The sequence below is a fragment of the Salarias fasciatus genome, chromosome 1, assembly GCF_902148845.1.
Source record: "Salarias fasciatus chromosome 1, fSalaFa1.1, whole genome shotgun sequence".
Lineage (NCBI taxonomy): Eukaryota > Metazoa > Chordata > Actinopteri > Blenniiformes > Blenniidae > Salarias > Salarias fasciatus.
In genome coordinates this window covers 11439262-11457033 of record NC_043745.1, presented here as the reverse complement: position 1 = coordinate 11457033, position 17772 = coordinate 11439262, and the positions used below count along the sequence as shown (strand labels likewise).

Sequence of the window (17772 nt, the reverse complement as noted above, 5' to 3'; positions counted from 1 at the left end):
AAGTGATACTGAAATTGCCTCATTGTGAAACAAGGACACAGTCACCAACATGACTGTGGATACTGCCACTGGCACCCGGCTGGAAATGAAGCAGTATAGAGAAAATTCTTCTTGCTACTTTTAACATGATGCAATTACTGAAGTTTCTGTGAACTTGTTACATTTCCTCCTCCATGTGCAGATTGTTAGCTGAATCATTAGACATAGCTTCCTTTAGATAAACATTAGTTTATCTAAAGGCAGTTTGTAAGTCTAGTTTGTAATAGGAGAAGTCTGCAGGTTGAGAGTTTTGTTGCTGCTTCGTCTGATTGTCAATAGTTCTTAAATCTGTTTCTTGCTCCACAGCATAATGCAAATGAACACATTTTAATATATCTTAACAGACAGAAAATACTATGGTTCCCACTCCCTCACTCATTTAATCCACACCATGTAGATGATTCAATATGTTGGACAAAAATTGGAGAAGCCTGTTTTGCACAGGTAAACGGCGCTCTTTTTAGCCTTTTACAGTTTTCACCTTGTCCATAAGAAGGTGTAAAAGAGTCACAGAAAACAGGAACTACAGCTCATAATAAAAAGCTTAACTATTTTTATAACTGCACTTCCTCCACTTAACCTCAGCAATCCATAGCTACAGCAGAGAAAGGCTGATTTAAGAGAAGATTTGACAGATTTCTCAAAGGTAAAATCATGTCTGATAATGCTCATCTAACAAAATGCAAGACTTGTGGCACCACTTGACATTGAATTAACCCAGCATTCATATGGTATTACATATTGGAAAACAGCTTTGCTACATCAAAAATAATTGACTAAACACAAATGTCCTTACTTTTTGTGAAGAATTTAAATAACTTTTAACATTTCGGGGAACTTGGACAACACCGACTGTCAGATCCTGGACTCTGTGGTAAAATGTCACACAGCAGATGAACAAAGATTTGGCTGGTATCAAACCTGGGACCTGCTTGGGTTGACCTTGAAAATTGTAAAAACAATGCTGTTACTGCAACATTTCCCTATTTTATCCACTTGAGATTGTCTTATTTAAGTAAGAGTTGAGGTAAAAACAAAACACTGAGACTCAGAACTGAACAGTAGATGGCACATACGCTGAGAGATGAATGCTACAGCAGTTGAAGTTAGTTACTTGAATAGCATTAACGTCAAAACCTTCGTATGAGGACAATTTTTCCTTCAAATTCATGATTTTGTAATGTTTTCAGAATGTCTTTGCACTGAAACAAAGGAAACATATTGCTATTTAAAGGTTATTAAGGAGTCATTTCACAGATTTGGTCCAACTGGTCTGGTCTGTGGTTGGATCTTCAGTCTCAATGAGAATGACTTAGGCAACTTGGGCCTCTAAACAGAAACCATGAATGGACACTGGCAAACCATCTGCAATGTAGTTACACAGTACCTGGATAACAGTTGTGTGTGTAGTAGCAACAAAGATGCATCACTTTCGAGGCTCTGTGGAACAGATTGTTTGCTCAAATTGGAAAGATCCCCGTTCATCTCGTCCTCAAAGCATCAGCGGGCCACAAACTGGAGCTGCGTTGTGTTAAATGGGGCAGCGAGCTGAGGCGGGTGACAGCTCCCGTGCTGAGATACCTCGTTTATGAGGACCCAGGTTTGCTGGCTCTTTGAGGAGGAAGGGGTCCCCGATAAATCTCTGAAGGGGAGCGAGATTACAGGCGACGCGTTTCCACCTCAAACGGCGCCTCTCCCTGCGTGGAGATGATAAACTCTCATTGAGTTTGCAAAGACCATTTCCCAGCGGCTGTCTCTCAGTTTATATGAACTTTTCAAACGGGCTGAGGATCTGACGGAGGATCGTCACCGAGCTCGCGGGCTTTGAACGCACCCTCCCCTGTGTATTTTTTCCCCAATCCAGGACCACTGTCTTCAGAGGCTCGAGGAGAATAAAGGCCCAGATTGACAGAAAATCAGCCACCACCACCACCACCCCTCCTCTGCCCACCTTTTCCCCCAACTTGGTTGTCCTGTCACACGTGCTCACACTCACATTCTCCAAATTCATCATGCATGTAAGCATTCTGGTGTGTGTGCGTGTGTGTGTGTGTGTGTGCGTGCGTGTGTGTGTAGCCTCCCAACAACTCCCAACAAGCATCCCCTGTAGAATCGCACATCACACCAGCCTCCTCTAAAAAACATTATAATGGAGTTTTCAGAAGCAGAATAATACATTAAGTGCCGTTAAGCAGAGGGTGACATTAAACTACAAAAACATTAAGCAAGCCCGATGAAATATACATTAGAGGAAGTGGATCAGAGAACACTGGGGCTAAACATTGGAGATGGCAGATGCTAATACGAGCACAGCCGGTAACTTCAAATATCAGGGATCTTGTTGGCTTAGTGGCTGGAAGTGAATCCAGCTCAGGATCTTCCTCACATCACCGTTGGTTCTCGCTTCTGAAGAAGAGGCTGCTCTGAAAGCCTTTCAGGTCACCGTCCTCCACCGAAAGAGCCCGGTGGGGGCCCAATGGAGGACCACAGGACAAGACAAACCGGGAAATTAAAGAAAGAAATCAACCATCGGAGACACAAAATGTTTTGGTTGCATGTAAAAATAGAGTCACCATCCACGCACACACACGGCTTTGACGGAGGGGATGAGTGATTGATGCTCAAAGATGTTGCCACGACAGACTGGCAGGCGGGAGAAAAACACTGAGGCAGAATGATTGGCTTCTCCGCTTTGATGTTTCTGTCTGACTTACTTGTGATGGCTGGTTACATCTTCAAAACCCGTTGAGCGTCGGCAGTTGTAATGACCCCAAACATTTCATCTGTCATATCTGAGCGGCGCTCTGACAACTTCCAGTGAAAAAGAATCTACTTCTGTGACCAAAACTTCACGCCGCATTCCCACATCCATCCGGGAGGACACAAGTTATTAATTTCCATTTGTCACAGGCTTTAAGTTTGATGTAATTACCAAGCAGAGGAGCTTAGAAGTTGAAAAGTCCAGACTTTCAAAGCAAAGAGAGGAACAGTGTGAATGCCAAAAACACACACAGAGAAAACAAACACAACCAAGTGTTCATTCCTAATAAATCTCAAAAACAAGTTCGGGGAAAAAAAACACTTTATGTTATCAAAATCTCACCAGAACTTTAAAAAAAGTAAATAAATATAAGCTGAATGAATTTAAAAGGGTGAGATTACCAAACCTCAATATCAGAATAACACTCAATATTTGCCTCTGACGTTAGTTTCTTTTTTGAAAGAATATGAAAATATTAGCCTTATATTATATATACAATAAGTTTGAATAATTTCTTAACAATTAATTTTATTTGATTGTCAATTGTGGCCTGTGTTTACACAAAGTGGAACATATTCTTGTTTATGGATTTTGACATTTTGTGTATAACATTTTCAAGATTTATCAGCCAGCAACATAACACTGAAGTAGTAAATTTAAGTTGACACTTGCTGTGAGACAACCTACGAATTGGGAGCAATGTGATTATTTGCCCTGATGTCGATGATACTTGATTGGGTGTATGATTGCAGAGACTTTAACCCTTTAAGCTGATGACACAGAAACCAGTTTAATGCGTTCTACTTATCGACCCCCAAACACAATGAAGGCACGCACCTCACATGTTAACACAATAATAACGCACATTTTGTGGATTGAAACTATGTGAAAATGTGTGCCTTTCAGAGAAACTAAAGATATTTAAAGTTGGAATGTATGAATAGTATTCAGTCAATTCATTTATTTCCCAAAGTTTCACTTTGCGGTGCAGGAGATGGTATTGGTACACAGAAGTTTTGCAACACAGCTCCAATTAGATTCTCCTCAGACCTTAAAAAACCAGGGAGTTGCTTTCAGTCCTCCAACACAGGCAGAGTCCAAACAGCAACATTTTATCTCCACCGCTGGTTCAGTCGAACCATGTGCCACACAGATAAACAGTTCAAAGCCCGCCTTTGTGTGTCTGTTTGTATTTTCTTGTTGTGTATATGTGCGGAGACCAAAACATCCCAGTACCATGCAGTCTGCCGAGCGAGGAAGCGGTTTCCCATGGTTCTGCCGGGATGCCCGCTTTTATGTGGAAACGGTCTCCGGGTCCCTTCAGACCCTCTGTTGTGACAGCGGATAATGAATTTCACTACATCTGCCATTTGTTAGTCCTGTTTGGTGTAACTGATCTCCTTTTAATCCGTGGACTTCCAACGCCTTGGCGGCTCTGCAGCTGGACCGAAGCAGATGGATCCCACGGCCTCTGCGGGGCTGCGGAGGAGAGGCCGGCACGACGGACCACTGCACTCCTCTGTTTCTTACAAAGTAACAGTGAAACTCTCTAAGCTTTAACATTGCTCACATGAATGGATGCTTTCAGGAAGATGCTGGTGTTTTTGAAAGCTTTAATCGATGAACTGCATGAGAACCCACAGGAAGGCATGTGATAGAAGGTGACATATTACATCTGAAGGCAAATGTGTGAAATCATCAACATTCATCGTTTCCACTTTGTTTTCTTTGGTGACGCCTACAGGGACAGATAGTAACTGCAGTGTCATTCCTATCAAAGTTAGAGGTGAAAAAAGGGCTGAAAACATGTTATTCTGTTACAGTACAAGTGGAAGTATTGTTGAAAAAAACCCGACTCCATTAAAATAATCAACAAAAATAATATTTAGCTGCATATAATTCAAAGTCATGTAGAAATGTGGGTCAAATGCTTTGAGTTTAGGTCACAATGTTGCCATGTTCAGTATGAACTGATGTTGTTGAATGAAATTGTATCGGACAAAAATTTACTCAGAAGTACTCAAAAACAACAGTAATGTTTTTTAACTGCATTTGTGCACTTTATTGGACTTGAGCAACTTTACTAGAGTTAGGAAATCTCCCTTCTTAAACATCCGTATATTACAGTATGTGTAGGTACTTGGGAGCGCCTCATTTTACAAGTGTGTGTGAAGGATTTCCATATCAATATAACAATATTTTTTTCCATGCATTTTTCTTCCTCTTTTTTAAATTGATCCAGTGTGACAATTATCTGATTTGAGCTCACTTCTTCTTTTATTGTGTACTCAGACACTGTGCACATGTTCTCAAGTTTCACTTCCTGTTTCCCCACTCACCACACCTGTACTTCATTATTAATCAGTTTCTGAGTCTGTTTTCATACTCACTCACTCACTCACTCACTCACTCACTCACTCACCCATCACTTGCTGCCTTTGCTTTTGTTTTTGAGGTCATTCCAGGGATTTCTCTCAGGGAATCTTGGTTTTGTCTTGTAAATTTTTGGTTTCTTTGCCTCATAGGCAGATTTTTGTGCACAACCCCTGATTCACATAGCCTACATACATTTTAACTTGTGGATATTGAACTGTATGATCTCTGAAAGTGAATCTCTGGTCTTGGTTATGCCATCACAGCACAGTCTGACAGACTCAGCAGAACCAGGTCCCCTCAAGGCTGAAATTTTGAACGCCTTCTTCAGCATGACCAACCACTGATCTGTCTTTCTTCTGGTATGCAACATCTGCAGACAGAACAGGAACATGATTCCTCTTGCTTCAACCTTCTGCATTGTTTTCCAGAGAGTTTTCACCTGCAGAAAGGAAGTATGATGTTAGAAACCGCAAACTTTTGGCAACCAAGATGGCATTAGAGCAATGGCATCAACGGCTGGAGGATTCAGAGCAACTGTTCCTGGTTTAGACTGGCCATCAGAATCTGGAATATTAACAGAGCACAAACAGTCTCAATTCCAGATTGGCTTGGTGGGATTTTTTCTCCATCCGTTTTAACTTCTTCATGAAGACAGTCCTTCTAACTACATCTCATTTTTAGAGAATCTCTCAGGTTGAAGGTCATCCATACAAACTATGTGTTCGCTTCACCAGCAGTTCTTGTAGCCCAACATGAAGAAGTAGGTTCGAGAAATTGTTTCTTCATGTCAAGCATGTGCCCAGAGTAAAGCCCCACGAGCCCCATCACCTGGCCCCCTGGTCCGATCGCTCGGTGGACTTTGTGACCAGAATCCTTGCATCAGGAGAAAGCAGTCATTCTCATATTGTTGATCACTTCTCCAGGATGGCTAATTTAATCCCTCTGCCTAAGCTGTCTGCAGCCAAGGAGACAATAGAGATGCTCTTGTCTCATGTGTTTTGCCTCCATGGTCTACCTTAGTCAGCCAGAGTCTTGGCTTTCTACACAAAACCTGCTCCTTCAAGGAGATGCATGGAAGTTGACACTAAAGCTTACTGATCCTCTTCCTATCATAAAGATGGTAAACACAGCTACAGTTTGGTTTCGACTCCCAAGAACTACCCTACATTCCATGTCTTTGGTGCACCGTGACAATTATCTGCTTTGATCTCACTCCGTGTTTTATTTATGATCAGCCTCTCAGTATACTCATCTACACTCACTCACCTATTGTTTGCCAGACTGTTTTTGTTTTTGTCTGGAGTCATTTCAGCAGATTTTCTCTTGGATTCTTGATTTTGTGACTTTGGTTTTTGATTTCGTCATGTGGATTTTTGTACCTTCGACCCACAGACGGATTCCTGTGCATGACCCCTGAATCAAATAAATACATGCGAACTTTTGGAAACTGAAATGTCTGATCTTCATGAGCGAGTCTCCAATCTTGGTTCTATCAACACATTCAGCATGTCTGTATGTGAAATGTTCTAATGATGCTTGTCTATGCAGGATTTCATGCAGACACACTCCCTTCAAACCAGTGAATGACTCACGTTAGGTTTTGCAGACTCAACACCGCAATTTATATTAATTTCAAATATGTTCCAATTACAAATGTGACTTGAAAGCCACGTTAACCAAAGATTTTATAAGAACAGTCAATAAATGTTAATGTGTTATGTGAAATCGGTTGCCATAATTAACCTCGATAAAATCTACCACAATGAGCTGAAAACTGATGTTACAGCCTTGCTTTTTTTTTTTCTTTTATTATATTTTGTGGGTTATCCTTGCTTGACACATCCTTGCTTATTGTTTGACACAAACTGGGGCAGTTGCATAAAATGTCTAGGGATCGGGGGAATGCCTTTGACCAAAACTTATGAGAAGAGTTGGAACATAATTATTAATAACAAGAATTTCATAACATAAGTGAAGAAAAGTGGACTGGAGATGAATCAAAATTATGAAATATGCTTTAATACGTAAGAAACCGCTGATGTGAGAAAAAAAAGAGTCACAAATAGTTTAGACAGTTTAATCCTTTTAACACTGGAGACCACAAACTGCTTTTCCAGTGTGATTTGTACCAAATGGAAGAAAAAGGCCCATGGTTCAGGTATAATTTCAAATGAAATATTTCTCTGAGTATTTAACTTTCCAGATAAAGATGTGTTGATCTTGTGGTCGAAACACTCTTCATCAGTGTGTATGTCAAGAATGCACCACGCCCTGATATGTCATAACTGATATCAGGACGCATTGCCAAGAACGGTTTTGCTTAGATAGGACATTGAAACATCAACAGAACTTCAGACTCACCTCTTCATCTGACGGCAGGAATGGCTGAAATTCAGTCAATCTTCATTCCTTTCAAACCTTCAGTATCCATCTTTTGCCCTCTTCATAAAACCTGGAATGTGCTTCAAAGAATGCTCACTATCTCTTCTCCATGAATAAAACATCTGTCACTCATCAGCCAGTACAATGTGTGCTGATTTAACCGAGCATAACGGCTCTGCGAGGCAGAGAAGCTCCAGACTGTACACAGACCCTAAAAAGCTGAAGATAAATCCAACCAAGTGCCATCCGTTTGCCTTTGGAGATTAGACCTCTTTATTTATTCAAGATGGAGTTACTTCATTTGTGAACTTGTGTTATGGAAAGGCTCCCTGATGCAAGAATACTTGCTAATGTAAACACCGAGAAGGTCTCTCAAGATAACTTAAGTTTAAGGAATGTTATTTTCAGGTAGTTTATAAAGTTAAAATGTTTTGTGTGTCCGAATACAACTCTGCCAAAAATAATCTTGATGCTGGCTTGTCTTCACAATGATGACTTATGTTGATATATGCCACATTATGTTGCATGCTGGGATATGGAGACTTTAATGGTTTGGAAGTATTTTACAGGTTGGTACTACAAAAACGGAACAAATCAACTTCTGTGCTTTTGAAATGTCTTTGATTGTTGTTACCTGCGTTCATCACAACTAAATGAAAGTGAATGACTTCTTCACTGGAGCGCTCCTTCAGTGGGCTGTTGAGGTTTACTATTTTTAATCATCTGAAACTTTGTCTCAAATATACTTTATTTAGCTTTGAAGGTCCATTGAAGTTGAAAGATGCATCCCATCTTGCTCAAAAGGAAAATTTGGGAATCTTCACCATGGCTGAAGGACTCTTTTCTGACATCCATCATTGAATATTTCAAGAGTTTCATAACAAGACATCACAGTAAAATCCACACCCACTGGTTCTTCTGAAAGTGTGCACTTCCCATAGAGAAGGAAGCTGAGGTCAAGGGGACTTTTCCTGCATGACTTTTTTTCCCTTTCATGTTTGGGAATAAATTGTAATACAAAGGGCGGGTAAAACAAAAAAATAGTTTTATTAAAACTCAGACTTTTATGAATGAATTGGACAGAAGTGGGGCCATAAGGTGGGGCAGTGGTAAGTGCTCTCGCTTCACAGAAGGTTGTGGGTGCAGATACTGGCCCTTGATGTGAGAAGCGGAGCATGTGGAATATGTGCGCGAGGGTTTCCTCCAGTTCGAAAACATGTCTGATGGGTTAACTGCTGAATGTAAATTGCCCCAAGGTGTGAATGTTTGTGGTTGTCCGGCTCTGTTTGTCCGGTGATGAATTGGCAGCCTGTCCAGCTAGTATTTTGCCCTTGCCCTTGGTTAGGTGGGACTGGCTCCAGCGCCCCTGCCCCTACAACAGGAAGAGCTGAAATACTAGATGGATGGGTGATTCTATTCTATTCTATTCTATTCTATTCTATTCTATTCTATTCTATTCTATTCTATTGAGGTATTCGATGGCTCGTCTCTTTGTATGTTTTATTACAGGCTTGTTGCGCCCTCTGTCGGATAAAATGAATATTACAGTGTCATATGGTCCCACCGCCGGGTCGGCAGGGGGCGCTCTGTCCAGACCGCACAGCCTGCAGCCCAGCGAGCAGAGCAGCGAGAGCAAGCGGCCGGTTTCAAAATACAAACAATGGGCAAGAAGCACAAGAAGCACAAGTCCGAAAAACACGCATATGAAGGTAATTTGTGTCTGAGAGCGCTACAGTTCACCCATATACTCTAAATGAGTGAGCGTGTTTTCGGTTGAAGAACAGGAAATCTGCTTATTTGCGTTTTTCGCCCTGTTAGCATGCTGCTCACCATTAGCTAGCCATCCGCTGCAATCCGGATGATTTTTGTGAAAATGTCCTCCTTATTCCTGTCACTTTCATAAATTATGCTTTGAGTTATGCAACCAAAGATGCGGGACTCCTCTGTAGCGTCTTTGTCAGCTGGTGCTTCTCTGAAACAACAGCTGCTAGCGGCTATTGCTTGTAGCATCTGTGGGCTGCTGTCAGCTGCTTGTTTATCATAGTATTTGACTGATCGGTGGTTTGATGTTTACAGATTACGGAGAGAGGCCACTGAAACTCGTTTTAAAAGTGTCTGGAAACGAAGTGACGACTGGCAGCTCCAGTCTTGACACGTTTTACGATGAGCAGCCGACGGACGGAGATAAACCCAAAGACAAGAAGAAGAAAAAGAAGAAGGATAAAGAAAGGAGCCTGGGCTCGCCGGAAGACGATAAGGGGAAGAAAAAGGTAAAGCTCTCACCTCATATTTTCACCCTTTTAAAAGAATTTGTACGTCTATTTTAATGGTGTTTGGTTCAGATGACCAAGAAGAAGAAGGGACAGGATGCAGATGGAGACGATGACAGAGAGCAAAGCAGAACTCCCATCAGATCTGAGCTCGATAAACTAGAAGGTGATCTATTGATGTATCTCTTCTTCTCAGAAAATGTTCACATTGAATCTCATACCTGTTTTTGATTGGAATAATGACTTAACATTTCACCATTTCTAGCTGAAAAGGAACAAACCCCTCTTCAGGAAGCTTTGAATCAGCTCATCAGGCAGCTCCAGAGGTACAACATGGATTATTAAAACACATTGTCAGGCTGGAGGTCTTTCTCTGTAGATCGAAGAACACATGGAGCTCATTTATGTTTGTACAAGGAGAACTGACTTTGGGGAAAATGCTCTATTTTGATTTTTCTCAATTGTTGCATTCTGTTATCACAGCTTGACACCAATCCATTTCAAATACAGAGAACTTGAATAACGTGAGATATCCAGTCCAAGGTGGCACATTAGTGCAGTGCCTAGCATTCTCACCTCTCACGATTCCTATTCGAGGCCTTTCTGTGTGGAATTTGCATATTTTCCCTGTGTATGTATGGGTTTCTTCCTGATGCTCCACTTTCATCCCAGAGTCCAAAAACATGCATGTGAGGTTAACTGGAGACTCTAAATTGCCCTTTGGTGTGATTGTGATTTGTGTGGTCGTCTGTTTCTTTGTGTTTGGCCTGCGATGGAGTGGTGACCTGTTCAGGGTGCCCTTGGCCCATAGTAAGCTGAGATTGGCTTCAGTGTGCTGCACGGCATTGTTCAGGATGGATACCCAGTCCATTTATCATTAATATACAACCTACAGGAGTGACTGACGAAGTCCCCTTGAAACACAGAGAACTCAGCATGATGACTGATGTTTATGTAGTTCTTGTAAAACACATCAAAGTAGAGGCAGCGTGTTCCAGATTTGACATTTTCAGAAGTGAATTCTACTAAGTGCGCTTATCCAGTAAGTAAGCTTGTATGTTTGTGAGTGTTGCAATGATGATGACATAACTTCATATCAATGGTTTATAAATAAATGAGCCACTAGCAACAACATGGAGGGGAATCTAGGACCGTATAGCTCCATCTGAGACATTTTGACATGTAAAGCATTACTGCACAGTACGTGGGAAAATACACTTCATCACAGATCAGTGCTTTGCAATATGTACGCATGTTGACATATCAGTAATGATGGATTATGCAGCCATAGTTGAAGATTGTTATATAAAACCCAGTTGGTGATTTGCATTTGAATCAGAAGCAGAGACAATGAAAAAACTCTGAGTGTAGGATTATTCTTCTGAATGTGGTCCAAATTATAAAATCTATGTTTTGACAGTAATTTGACATATATCATAAAAATGCTGAACATCAGACTGACACACAACCAAAAAAAATATATATATATATATATTTTTTTTTTTATTTCACGGTGACTCTGGGTTGCTATGCATCAACATTCAAGATTCAAAGCCATTTTTATTAAATTAAGCAGCAATTATATGTGAGATTTTAATTTGATCTGCAATGTGAAAAACAATTTAAGTTACTTTCTGCAAATTCAAACAGTGAATACAACCTTTTAGCTCCACAAGAACACCCAGAGAGATTCTGTCCTCCTATCCTCAGCCTGTCTTCATCTCACGGTTGAGAATAACTGTTCACTCTTGTCTTCTTGTTCAAACTTTATCACATGTTTATGTACCTGATATTAATGTATTCCTGGACTGCATGTTTCCTCTGTAGGAAGGATCCCAGCGCATTCTTCTCATTTCCGGTGACTGACCTTATTGCTCCCGGCTACTCTTCAATCATCAGGCGTCCCATGGACTTCAGCACCATGAAGGAAAAGGTCAAGAAAGAGAGCTACCAGTCTGTGGATGAACTTAAGGTATCCGGCACGTTGCTGTATTGTTAAAATTCAGGTCTCGAAACACGATCTGATAAGCCAAAATAACAGTGTTTCTACGGGAGTTTAGAATGTTGTCTGTACGTGTGTGTGCCTGTCTTCAGTGTGTGCTTTGTGTTGTTGATGCAGGGGGATTTTCGGGTGATGTGTGAAAACGCCATGATTTACAACAAGCCTGAGACCATTTACCACAAAGCCGCTCGCAAACTGCTGCACTCTGGAATGAAGGTCCTCAGCCAGGTACACAGCTGAAGATTCACAGCAGGAATCCTTCCCTTCGTTTCACCATTTAGTGAATTAGAACTGCAACAAACTGTTAGTTTACATATTCATCAGTATTTTCTAGATAAAAACACATTAGTTGTTTGGTCCTTGAAATGAACAAAACAGAGAGAGCTTTTAAAGCCTGGCATGAAGCCAGAAAACTTGTTTGCCGTTCAATAACAATCCAGATGTTCAAATCTTTATCACCAAAAACTCAAGAAATAAACAATTTTTTTTCTGTTTTAAAGTTACAAGAAGTTTAAGTCCACAAACAATTTTTTGGTGAGGCAACCACACATTTCTTGACCAGTTATTGTATTTCCATCGTAACTCTGATATTGTCAGGTTTTTAGCAAGTTACATTCATCCAAACTATTCTCATATAGTTTGTTACATGTCTCAAACACATCTGATTTTTCAAAAAGCTAAACTAGTAGTTTGAAATATATTATGGGAAAAATGTTTTTGTTTTCTGAAATGAACAGGTGAATGCAGTTGGCTGGATGTCAGCTGTTGTTTTAGTTCGGTAGCAGGTTGTGGTGGTGGTGGTGGACTGAGGAAAGCGTTCCGCGGTGAGATGCTAGAACATGAATACGGTTAGACGTGCACAAAGCTGCATGGTCACTTAGTCTGTTCAGTGTCTTTCTGCTTTGTTTCTTTCTTTTTTCCCCTCAAAAAAAAGGAAAAGTTTGTGTCTCTTTTCAATAAATAGACACAAACCTCAATTTTTGGATGCAAAACTTGGATTCATAAAAACAGAAAACCTTGAAGCTCAGAAATTCAGCCTTGTGTGTTTGTGTTCCCATGGAGCTCATGGAAGTAAAGGTGGCTTTGCTTTTGCAGCAGTGTAACAGATGGGGGCAGCAGAGAGCCGTGAACTGCTCCCCTCATCCAGCACCTGGTCTGACTTTCCTCTCCTGCTTCTCAGTGAAAGATGTCTGTGTGTTTCTAACAGGAGAGGCTGGACAGCCTGAAGCAGAGCATCGATTTCATGTCGGGCCTCGACCCCGCCGCCAAGCTGAGCCTGAAGGCCGAGGAAGCAGCCAGCAGCGGCTCGGAGCAGAAAGACGGACCTCCGAGCACCGAGAACGGCAGCGAGCGCTCCCAGACACCCAGCACGCCCAGGTGCTGCAACACAGTCTCACTGCTACCGACGTTAATGAAAGCAGGTCCAAACTACAACAAGTAGAGGGGAAGCGTTTCCTCTGAGCCCATCATCCTTTCCACTGTGAAACTGCAGGCTCAGAATGTGAGGAATGCCTCAGAGCGTGCCGGGGCGCGTTTCCTCTCGTGGCGGTACACCTTCTGCAGCGGCTTTGTTGCGGAGCGATCGTGATGTAACCGAACCCCACGAGCGAAATTACGCCTGTCAGAGTGTGACTCACAGTCAGAGGCTCATCCTCAGGAAGCCTGTTAGTGTGCCGGCTTTTCATTCAGCTTACTTAATGCCTTCGGCTCATAAAAGATACCCCGTGCAAAAAAAACCTCACGGTGGCGTTTATTGACATCAGCGAAAAGCTTCCAGGTAGATTACGTGAGGAATGAAAGCAGAATGTAGGCGTTAAATAAGAGCGCCGGCAGAAGTTCTTTCCTGCAGCTGTGCTCCTTTCTTTTCTGCTGTCAGCACAAATTAAAAAAACCTTTTCGCTCACGGTCAAAGCGTCTCATCCGCCGTCTTTCAATCTGCGTTTCATTTGCAGACAGGAGAAGGACACCAAGGACGAGGCGACGAAGGCAGAGAAAGAGCTGGAGGAAATCCGCAAGGTCATCGAAGAGTCTGGAGGGAAGCTGTCCAACAGAGTGCTTCAGTCCGATGTGAGACCGAGAGAGAGCGGTTCAAGTCACAAAGCTGTTTCTGATCAACACAACCCTCAAAACATTTCCTGCTAAAAGTCAAGTCGATACTTGAAATAAGCATGCCATTTTTGAATATCTGGGATTTTTTTTTAATCCTCTTAATCTTAAATGATGAAGGTGCTGAATGTGTTTCCATGGTTTTGCAAACTGAAGAAGTTTGTGAAATGTCACTGTTCCAGTTGGAGTTCACCCGGCGGAAGTCTGATGGCTCCACCACGCTGGCCATCCTGAACCCAGCAGATCCATCAGCCGGAGGTAAGCTCAGTCTGGGAGTATAAATACTGAGTCTGTCCGCTGGTTAATTAACATAAAAAGATCGAACAACAATTAGGATCTTCAGTATTTCCCGAAAATGCCAAGACAACATAGATTTGATGCTATTTCTAAAGCTCATTTAGCTTATTTGCCATCACTTAAGAGTTTATTGCAATTGTAAACTGTGTGTACTTGTGATGGAAAAGGCCGATGTCCGATGAGTTCACCGTCTTCGTTTGCTGTAATTCTGCCTGAGCGGCTGCTTGTGTTGCTGTTTCAGATGCGGGCTACTGCCCGGTGAAGCTGGGCATGATGGCCAACCGGCTGCAGAACGGCGTCAACACCCTGCAGGGCTTCAGGGAGGACAAGAGGAACCGGATCACTCCAGGTGCTGCCCTGCTCCACGCTGACGTGTCCTCAGGTCACTGAACTGTCGGGTCTGACCCCGAGTCCTCTCCCCCGTCTCCACAGTGTCCTACATGAACTACGGGCCCTTCACGTCCTACGCTCCCACCTACGACTCCAGCTTCGCCAACGTCAGCAAGGACGACTCCGACCTCATCTACTCCTTCTTCGGAGAGGAGTCCAGCCAGCAGGGCTCAGACAGGTATGCGCACGGCCACCTGCTCGGCGGCGTCACTGGAGGCACCGCTGTCCAGATGTTCCTGGAGGGGGTCGGCCGTCAGCGCGGAGCGGGCCTCCGCCTGACGTCAGCGCACCCAGTGGGATTTCCTCCTCTGTTGTGTTATTATCTCCCGGAGAGGAGAACCACGACACGTTCGCCACGGCCTGCAGGGCACTGAATCAGTATCAAAAAAACATGAATGTATTGAAATCCATGTTTTAAAACCTATTTTTTAGTGAAACCAAACTTTTCCTTTATGGTTGGCGAGTTCCTCCTCCCTCATCAAAGTGACATTAGAATCAACATTTCCCCTTTCAGCCTCTTTAATTGACCCCGTTCAGCTTTTTGAATGCACGCTGTAGACGTTGAGCGAGTCCTGCAGACGTGGACTGAGCCTTCACGCCATTTGGCCGTTCAGATGAACGGACAGCTGCCGTCGGACCGGCCGATGCCAGCTTAGTAACACGTGCGAGGTGAGCGGGAACGGCAGCTGACGAGCGAGGGAAATGTTGACGGAGACCATGTGGTCCTCAGCTCGCCGCCAACATCATCAGTGTGTTTTAGTAGCACATCCTCGCTCCTTTCCTCCCACTGTGTAGGAGATTCAGGGCTTTTTGTTGTTTTTCTCCCAGCAAGTGTCAACTTTGTTCCTCGACAACAAAGTGATTCAGATTCTTTCGGGTTTTTTTTTGTTTTTTTACCCTGCTGCCGAGGCAGTGATGGAGTCTGTGCATGTTTGTTCAGCAGCTTGTCGGAGTTCCTGGCCAAACCAGACGAGTACATGTACAAACTGGCCGACAACCTCCTGGACGCCATGACCAACGGAGAACACTCCCGGACCCTGAAGGAGGCCGAGCCGGTAAGACACACACCGCTACTTCTTAGAGCATCGCCGGCTTAGAGGTCAGTGAAGCTTGGACCATGAGTCACACCCACCGTGGCCCTTAAGTACAGCAAACCTGCAGGTCAGAGTGAACACACAACTCTCTGACGGGCTCATTTTATTTTGTCCAGCAGGTGGAGGAGCTGGCGAGCACACCAGAGGACAAGGACGGGACGGAGGTGAGATTCTGAAACTCGGGTATCAGGAAACGGCTCGTTTCACACGGTGAAGACAGCGGCGGACATCAAGTCAAGTGGAGTCACGAGAACCGCCGAGCGCTCTCTACAGTGTCCTCAGAGCGCCGGAGCAGCTCCTGCCGTCACGTGTCCCCACGTGGACGCTTCATTTAATCTGCGTTAGAGACGGTCCCGGCCGATCTGGTCACTGCGTCCACCAGCTGTGTCAACATGGCAGGGGCCCCGCCGCGAGCCGACGTCCATCCAGCCATGGAAAGAACATTTTCCCTCCGAAGCGCAGCGCTGCCGCCCGCTCGGGGTCCGCTGTCGGAGAATTTGGAGAGGACCGTGTTTTCCTTCGGCGCCCGCTGGCCACGATGCTGAATCGCTCCTCAGAGCATCGGAGGAAACCCAAGCTCAGAGCTCAACGCCAGGCACACAGCAACCCCTCTGTGCTGCCTGTTTGCTGTTACTGGCCGCTCTCCAGTTTGCACCCCCCCCACCGCCTCCCCTCTGCTCGCATGCTGCAGACGGAGCTTGATTTTATGGGAAGCGAAGAAGCAGCGTGACAAAAGAGGCCTGGAAAGTCTGGGATGATCCCTTGATGCATCAGCTGTCTGACTTCGAATGAGCGCCATCTCATCTGACTAAACACGTCGCCCCCCCCCCTTGTCTCCCGTAGGTAGCTGAAGCCGAAACATCCAACAGGCTGGACTTCCTGCGCTCTGCTATAGGCCTGCAGATGGATGAGGAGCTCTCTGGGGGTAAAACATCTCACTTAGCCTTTCAGTACTGAAGCTTAAAACGCTGAACTGTGTATATTAAGTCAAAAACGTCCAGGTTTGGATCTAAGTTCTGTTTCTGTGTCAGGAAGTGGTTTAATGCTCGTCATCACCTCAGATCTCTCCCCTTCCATCAGTTCCCCCTCGCTGAGGGTCTGTCTGTGTCACACACAATGCATGTATTCTGCTCCAGACTGATGTCGGGGAGCGGGGTGGTAACAGGAGAACCCCAGAGGAAGTATTAACTGGCCGTGCCTCTCGCCCGCTCCTTCTCGCAGAGGCCCTGCACTTCCAGCAGAAACTGGACGAGACTACAAAGCTGCTGCGTGACTTGCAGGAAGCGCAGAAGGAGCGTCTGAGCGCCAAGCAGCCGCCCAACATGATCTGCCTGCTGGCCCCGACCGCCAAGGAGCTGGAGCTGGGTAAGATGGGCCCCTTGCCCCCCCCCCCACCCGCTCACAGCAGCAACACCTCATTTACCTCTGGAGCGTCCAGCTGCGGTTTGACGTTTGACTCCAGAGGAGGGTTTGTGGTCGCACAGCGTTCTGCCTCAAGTACATGTATTTAACAGTCATTCCAGGCCTTTCTGAGGCGGCTGTGGCACACACACACACACACACACACACACACACACCAGCCTGTGTCTTTACCTCCTCCTCTGATCCTCCTCTCTCTCCGACCCCTGCAGCCGAGAAGGTGACGGGGAACCTGGCCCAGCTGACCGGCCAGGTGGCCCCCTGCGACGTCAGCAGCGTCTACGGGATCCGGAAAGCCATGGGCGTCGCGGCACCGGCCGAGCCCTTCATAGACCTCACTACAGGTAAAACCTCTCACAGCAGTAAAGTTGCGCCCAAGCCGACGTCCGTCTGACGTTCCCCTTCCGTGTTTCCAGTGCAGGAACCGGCCGAAGCGATGGAAACCTCGTCCTCCAGCTGTCCGAGTGTCGTGCCGGTCGTCGCTGTTTGATGAATTCCCAGCTCCTCCCATCCGGTTTAATAACTTAAGATTTGTACAAAAAAAGGTGCTCTTTGTGTGACATTTTTATGCATTTCAGTCAATAAAGTGTTTGTGATATAAACATCAGCTCCTGCCTCACGCTGCAGCACAAATGG

At 44.3% G+C, this 17772-nt stretch overlaps 1 protein-coding gene across 4 annotated transcripts; it reads left to right on the top strand.

The window, feature by feature from the left end:
• The first annotated feature begins 9164 nt into the window (after nucleotides 1-9164).
• brd7 (bromodomain containing 7) lies at nucleotides 9165-17764 on the top strand. Of its 4 annotated transcripts, none has more exons than XM_030088158.1 (17): nucleotides 9165-9267; nucleotides 9635-9828; nucleotides 9901-9994; nucleotides 10094-10154; nucleotides 11656-11800; nucleotides 11948-12058; nucleotides 13038-13207; nucleotides 13783-13897; nucleotides 14119-14194; nucleotides 14475-14582; nucleotides 14666-14801; nucleotides 15567-15678; nucleotides 15837-15881; nucleotides 16561-16642; nucleotides 16939-17082; nucleotides 17349-17480; nucleotides 17553-17764. In XM_030088158.1, exons 1-17 carry the CDS (start codon nucleotides 9219-9221, stop codon nucleotides 17624-17626), a joined length of 1848 nt encoding a protein of 615 aa, XP_029944018.1. In that variant the 5' UTR covers nucleotides 9165-9218; the 3' UTR covers nucleotides 17627-17764. The 4 variants fall into 4 exon arrangements, with proteins under 4 accessions (XP_029944018.1, XP_029944002.1, XP_029944010.1 ...); XM_030088142.1 differs by having other exon boundaries at nucleotides 15834-15881; XM_030088150.1 differs by having other exon boundaries at nucleotides 15564-15678.
• The last annotated feature ends 8 nt before the right edge of the window (nucleotides 17765-17772 follow it).

What these genes read in the sequence shown, in the direction of transcription:
- brd7 (XM_030088134.1), top strand. Translation starts at nt 9,219, where the DNA reads ATGGGCAAGAAGCACAAGAAGCACAAGTCCGAAAAACACGCATATGAA. An exon ending in TGAGCTCGATAAACTAGAAG is followed by an intron (nt 9,995 to 10,093) that starts GTGATCTATTGA and finishes CACCATTTCTAG; the next exon opens with CTGAAAAGGAACAAACCCCT. An exon ending in GAATGAAGGTCCTCAGCCAG is followed by an intron (nt 12,059 to 13,037) that starts GTACACAGCTGA and finishes TGTTTCTAACAG; the next exon opens with GAGAGGCTGGACAGCCTGAA.